The sequence below is a fragment of the Notamacropus eugenii genome, chromosome 4 (assembly GCF_028372415.1).
Source record: "Notamacropus eugenii isolate mMacEug1 chromosome 4, mMacEug1.pri_v2, whole genome shotgun sequence".
NCBI lineage: Eukaryota > Metazoa > Chordata > Mammalia > Diprotodontia > Macropodidae > Notamacropus > Notamacropus eugenii.
Window position 1 is genome coordinate 253,325,791 of NC_092875.1, and position 6,897 is coordinate 253,332,687.

General features: G+C 45.3%; 1 protein-coding gene across 1 annotated transcript in view; it reads right to left on the bottom strand.

The window, feature by feature from the left end:
* The window catches only part of CDH2 (cadherin 2), a 259,007-nt gene extending 257,914 nt beyond the window's left edge, over positions 1-1,093 (bottom strand). Inside the window, exon 1 of the mRNA XM_072604465.1 lies at positions 67-1,093. Within this exon, the coding sequence (XP_072460566.1) occupies positions 67-243 (177 nt within the window). The 5' untranslated portion in view covers positions 244-1,093. The remainder of the gene's footprint in view (positions 1-66) is intronic.
* Between the last annotated feature and the right edge of the window lie 5,804 nt (positions 1,094-6,897).

Sequence of the window (6,897 nt, forward strand, 5' to 3'; positions counted from 1 at the left end):
CCTTCAGTCCCCGTCCCCCGGTCCGTCCCCGGGCCGGCCGGCCTGTCCGCCCCAGGCGCCCTTTACCTGGTGCAGGGCCGCCAGCAGCGCTAGCAGCGGCAGCAGGGTCCACGGCGCTCCCGCTATCCGGCACATGGAGGCGAAGAGGGGCCGAGGAGGAGCCGGAGGCGGCGGTGGCAGGAGCAGCGGCAGCAGCGGCGGCAGCCGAGAGAGAGACGACTCCAGGCAGTTTTCCACACACATACACACACTCACACACACGCAACCCTCCCCCCCTTTCCCTTCCCCACCCCCACCCCCCCTTTCTTTCTCAACCTCTCCTCCCCGCCAATAGAGAGAGAGCGATGATGACAAATAGCGGAGCGAAGAGTCCGCGGGACTCGCACCAGGAGTAATAAAACGGAGCGAGATCAAGGGGCTGGATGCCGGAAGGAGGGTCTGCGTGTGCCTGTGCGTGTGTCAGGGCAGCGGCCGCGGCGCGAGCCGAGCAGCGGAGCCGGTGCCTCTCCCGCTCAGGCGGCCGCGGGGATGGGAAGCAGCGGCGGCGGCCGCGGCGGTCCCCCTCCGGCCCGCTCTTCAGCGAGCTTGCCCTCCCCTCTTTTGCTTCTTTAGGATGCGGAGAAAGCAGCCGGGCGGACGGCGTTCCCAGGCTGCTCCGTCACGCCAGATTTCGGGCTTTTTTCCTCTCTGGGTCCCCTCTCTTCACTGTTCCCCGCCGCAGTTAAAATGGAGAGGGGCAGACAAGCCAAGCCGGGAGGGATTTAGGGCCCGGAGGCGGTGGGGCTGCGAGTACAAAGGGCAGTAAGTAGTGTAGGACCCAAGGCTGGTGCGCCGTGGTCCTCCTCCTCCGCGCTCTCGGATGTCGTCTCCTGTTCCTGGCTGCGGGGCCACTTAATTTGGTTTCTCCCTTTTCTTTTTTCCCTTTTCCCTGCGAGTTCCAGGGAATTTTTTTCTCTCTCTCTCTCTCTCTTCTCAGAGCGACCCTGGGAGAGGAGAAGAGAGGAGAGGAGGGGAACCCAACCCGGCCGCCGCCGCTAGCGCCGCCGCCGCTGCTGGTGCTGCATACTCGCCCCTAAGCCTGCCTCCCTTCTCCTGCACTTTCTCTACTGCCACTCTCACGCTCCCGCTCCCTCCTCCGCCTCCTCCCAGCTTCTAGATCCTCCTCCGCCTCCTCCCCGGCCCTCCCCCGCTCCCCTCCCCCTACCCCCCACACATCCACGCACACCCTGCGAACTCCGCTTCAACAGCGATCACAATGGCCAGCCCCACTGCCTGCGTCTTCCCTTATGCCAGGCTGCTGCTGCCGCTTCCAGCTCCCCTTTCTCTCCGTCTCCCCCTCCCGCCTGCTCTCCCCCACCCCCACCCCTCCCCTGGCTGCTTCTCTGCCGGCTGCGCGGCCAATCGGAGACCAAGCACCGGCGGCAGCAGCCCAGCCCGGATCCGCAGCAGCCGCCCACACCTCCGGCGCTAACCCCCGGGTTTTGTTTCTTTTTTCTTTCCTTTCCTTTCCTTTTTTTCTTTTTTCTGTCGGAGAAGGGGGATCGCTGGAGGGCACGTATGGGGTGAGAGCAGGGAGGGCACCCGCCGAGGGCCGGGCTTGCGGAAATAAAATAAAACTTGCGCAGTAACTTGGTTGGGTTTGTTGCCCCGAGCTATGCCTTCTAAACCGGAGGCTGGGGAATCTGGGGGTGGGAGAAACGCTTCCCCGGTAACCTCACGCACGCACCTCCCTCTCCTGTTGTCATTCCTTCCAGATCTGTTATTTACGGGGGAGGGAGGAACGCCGCGAACCACAGGCCGGTGCAGAGCCCGTCTTGGCCATTGTGTGTGTGGCCATCGCGATGAGCCACCTGCTGGGAGGGGAGCTGAAGGCGGCGGCCGCGGCGTGGGCTCCGGGGCTCGGGCTCCGGGGCTCGGGCTCCGGGGCCCGGGCTCCGCGGCTCCGGCTGCTGCCCGGAGAGGGGTTATTGGAACGCGGGAAGTTTGGCTTTGGAATCTGCTTGAGTTGGGGGGGGAGGTGCGCGTGCTTTGTTTTGTTTTTTTAATATTTTCATTGGGGGAGGCCAGCTTTATATTTCCAAATGCTTATTTGTTTGTAAGCAAATGTAAGATAGACTGCGGAGTCCCAGCGATCCCAGAAAGGTGCCAGGGGAGCTCCTGGACTCTCAGCAAATCCTGGGGTGTCTAACCGACGGGAGAAAAAGGAAGGGAAAGAAGAGACTGCGCCCCAACTGAGCTTTCCCTCCACTTCAAAGACCTTCAAGTGGAGACTGGACTAGTTTGGATCTTGCAAACTTTTTAGGCTAGATTTCATTGGGGGAATTGACTGTTCTGAAAAACGGTTTAAAATTTAACATGTTAAAAAAAATCCAAACCTAATATGAATGTTTCCATAAACGTTTGAAGCATATATATTCAGTACAGTCAAGGATAATTTTTGCATCGAGAACTGAAAATATAATTTTTTATTTCATTCTACGGGTCACTTAGTAAAGATGACAAGCCTGCAGAAGTCATACTAATTTTTAATGATATATTTTAAATAAAGTATCAAATACTCATTTTAAAGCTATTTTTCTCTATCTTTCCTCCTGGAGTTTTTTTTTTTTTGCTGAAAACGTTAATGAAACTTAAAAGTTAAAGGCTAAACTGGTGATGCAATACTTTTGAGTGTTATCTTTTATTAAATTTACTTGTAGACCCCCATTGTTCATCTGCCAGACAATTGTTCTTAAAAACGAATACCACTCAATGGCTCCTTCTAAAGGTAGTTGGAAAAGCCCATCCTTTAGTGAGTGGATTGAATCTTGGATTGAGGGTCAGATCTGGGTTAGAATCCTGCTTCTGCTGCTTAATTAATAATGGAAAACAAGGCACCTCACTTTTCTGCTCCTTAATTTCCCCATCTGCAAAAGAAGTAGTCTTTAATTTATAATCTTGGAGCATATCTGTGTGTGTATGTGTGTGTGTGTCCCAAAGTGGATTACAAGGAAACCAATTATATTGAAATCAAGATGTTATTTTTCCCCATCCAAATTCACCAGCCTCTCATTAAGATTCCCCATGTCAGAGAATTGCCTGGGCATTGAGAGGTTGTGACTTTGCTCTTGGTCTTGTAGAGTTGGTAAAAGGCAAGATTAGAAGCCAAGTCTTGTAGATCCTGCCTCTCACAAATTTATTTATACATAACAACAAGATAGGCAAGTAGCCATTTAAGAATATCACTGGTTGTCCTTTTGATTCCAAAATATGGCTACCAGGGTTATATCCTGTTCCTAGGAAATGGATTTTAAAAGATCCAAAGTGGGATGAGTAGGCCTCATTATCTCAGTTATCCAAATACTTGAATCATTTGGACAAAGTCCTCAGCCAGAGCTTAAGGTAGCCAGTGGAATGTGTTGTCCTTTTTTTCGTCTATCCTAATGGTTAAACAAATCTCTTCTACTGTTGATAACTAACTGTGTTTACTACAGCTAAATAGAACTTCCTCCTCTGGAGGTCACCCCCAGTCTCAACAAACACCCAAGTCCCTTATAAATTAAACTTGTAAAATCTGCCTCATAATGCCAGTCAACTAAGAGTCTGCCATTGTAATAAACTTAGACTGCAGCTGTGTGAGGTAGGAGCTACACACAATTATTTCTTCTGCCCAACTTGCCTGAGATTGCCCTCTATAGTTCACCAGACCTGAATTATTTTGGTAGCCTAATGACTTTCATTCTGATCACATGATCATCTCAGCCTAGGTAATCTGCCAATTTGCCTTTGATCAGGGGAATGTCTAACCTCTAAAATCCTTGTCTTGGGAGCCTTTGTACAACTATTTGATGTTTAATGAGAGCAGATCTGGTGGTGAATGACACTTGTTATAATCTGAATGCATGTCAGGAACAGGCCTGGTTTTAAATCTAAGTCGCTTAATATTATTTAGTAGGACCATTAATTGTTGGGTACAGGTGGTGATTAAGCCCCCAGGTTTTTAGCAGCTGCTTATACCTAAGGCCATGTGAAAAATAGACCATTAGAGCTGTCTGTCCCTTGAGTGATAGAAATAATGGGCCCTGATCGTAAGGCTTTATCATTTGTATAGTGCTTTACAAATAGTATCTCATTTTATCCTCACAACAACCTTGAGGAGGTAAGTGCTGTTAGGATCCCTGTTTTATTGAGGAGAACAAAGTTTGAGTGTCTTACCCAGGGTTACATTGGTATAAGTGTGTGTCTGAATTTGAATTCAGGTCTTCCAAATCCAGGCACAGTGCTCTACGAGAAAGAAACCATATAGATCATCTAAGCAAATTCTCTTGTTTTACGGACAAGGAAAATGAATGCTAGAGAGGGGAAATGATCAGAGTCACATGGCTAGTTACTGTCCATACCAGGCCCCTGGCCTGACTTACTGTCTAGTACTTTTTACATCAAACTTTGGGACAGTTGGGCAGACCCCTGAAGAAAGAGATTACTCAACTAGACCTGCAAAAGAATGGAGCATTATATGCATACAATGATCTCTTCCTCCACTGTTAGCAAACCAAACAGTGATACTTGATGTTTGGCGAAACTGATTTACCAAATACTAGTGAAAGTCTTACCAAGTGCTAGGCCCAGGGAATAAGAAGACTGAAACAAACAACAAAAAGAAAGATTCTTTTCAACTCTAAATTTTAGAGAAAGTCATAAGCAAATTAAATTTTCTGTAGGAGCATTTATAACCTCAGATGTACAAATCAGGGCTTGATTTATTGTTTTGCTGTTTAGATTTTTTAGAAGTGAGGGAAAATATTAATGCATATTACACTTAAAAGTATGCTTTGTGCACTTTTAGGAAGAAGGAGAGGGAGAGCAGGAAAACCTTAGAGATCATGTTATACAAACTTCATTTCTTACAAAGAAAGAAGCTCAGGGTGAAGAGGAAAAGTAAATTGTGAATTATTACAAAGATTCCATGAGGGAATTTACATCAGAGCCTTGATCTTGTTACTCCTGGCCAGTCCATCTTGCTTTCAGTGTGCCATAAAACTCCCATGATTTCACTTTTTATAAGAATGTTGGTGACAGGAAGGATAGGAACACAGACACAGAGCGATTTGCTCAGGGATGTTACACTTTCTTTAGGATGCCTCACATATCCATGTATCTGTGTACATATCCTTGTAAGGTTCTGCTACATGCTGGCTGTGAGATACTGGACAAACCACTTAATTTCTTTCAGACTCAGTTTCTTTTTCTGTAAAATATTGGGTTGTGGGAATAGGATGATCCAAATGATGCAAGCCTTTCCAGCTCTGGGTCTATGATCCCTTACCCAGTTTTGCTAATTCTAACTCATTTTACCCTAATGTTTGAGGACAAAGGGACATCATCTGCTCCAAATCACTCAATTAATGAGCATTATTAAAATGCCAGGTCAGACCGACAAAGAGAAAGCTAAAACAGTCCCTGTCCTAAACACAATTCTAAGCAAAAATTCCGTTGGAGAGACAATAAAGCCAGTAGCCCCACACTCTCCCCTGCCTTTCTACCCTAAAGATAATTTATGTCTGGTGTTGGATCTGGTGGACTTGTGTACCCAAATCCAAGTTGATCATGTTTGGGATACTTTGGTCTAGCTCTTCTTAAAGGGGTTGGGACCCTATAGTGGGTTAAGTAACTGCATGTGGGGGTCGAAAAAATTTGGCAACAGTAGAAGGTTTCTGAACACAAAATGACCAAAACTTAATTCAAAATCAAACGCATAATGAATCCAAGGTGTTTCTGGCAGTGATTGCCAGTGTTGGTTGTATGGAACAACTTCACTACAGCCTTGGTTCTGAACACATAACACACGTACTTTGCACTGCGTGTTGCATCACATGGAACAAAGCCAGAAACACCTCAGATCAGATTTCAGACTATTATATGTTATGAATTGCAGTGTTTTTACTGCACATACAAAATCATTAAATGAATTTTGACGTAGGATTAGGATGGAATTTCCAACAATTTCTGAAATGCCTCTAAACATACTTCTGCCATTTTGTACAACGTATTTATGCAAAGCGGCATTTTCAGCATTGATGAATGTAAAATCAAAATATCATCTAACTCTGAAAAACATTGGAGATGCTCTACCTCCTGTACTATTAAATATTCCCCCAAGATTTAATTCCTTATGTAAAAATAAACAAGCACATCCATCTCATTAGTATGCAAATTTATGTTTGTCTTTAATAAATGGTAAAAGTATTATGCATATCAAAAATTGTTTGAAAATAAATTTCCTTATGATTTATTGTCATTAAATGTTTGATTTGTATACCTAGTTTATATACCTATATGCCTGGAGTTGCATGAAAATTTCTTGGGAGAAAAGAGGTCAGAAGCAGAAAAAGTTTAAGAAGCCCTGGTTTAAACTACTAGGCTTCTAAAGTACTTCATTGACTCTGGCTACCCTACTAACACTTTCTCCCTCCTATTTCATATCCAAAGGGCCTAAGTAATTTATCCAGTCTAAAGATCTTGCCCAGAGTTTTCAATTTTCCATCCCATTAGTGTACTGCTTAATTCTGTATGCTTGCAAAGTACAGTAGCAGGATTTAGTGATTGCTTTAAATTCGGAACTGCCTGTGAAAATTTTTGATGATTTCCTAAGCATCTTAATGCTATAATAATAATAAATATATAAAATGAGGAAAGGATCACTATAACATTTCACTGTGTATATGTAGGCCTAATGCTAGATTAAAATCTCATCTTTTTAATGAACTTATATCAGTGCACTTTTATGTTTAAATGTATTAGATAGTGCTTTTGCAGGTAACAAACTGAAAGAAAATGAAAAAGTAAGATTAGATATATCCAGTTGTATCTCCTCTAGAGGAGATACAATTTGGAGATGACATTCTTAATGCTCTTATG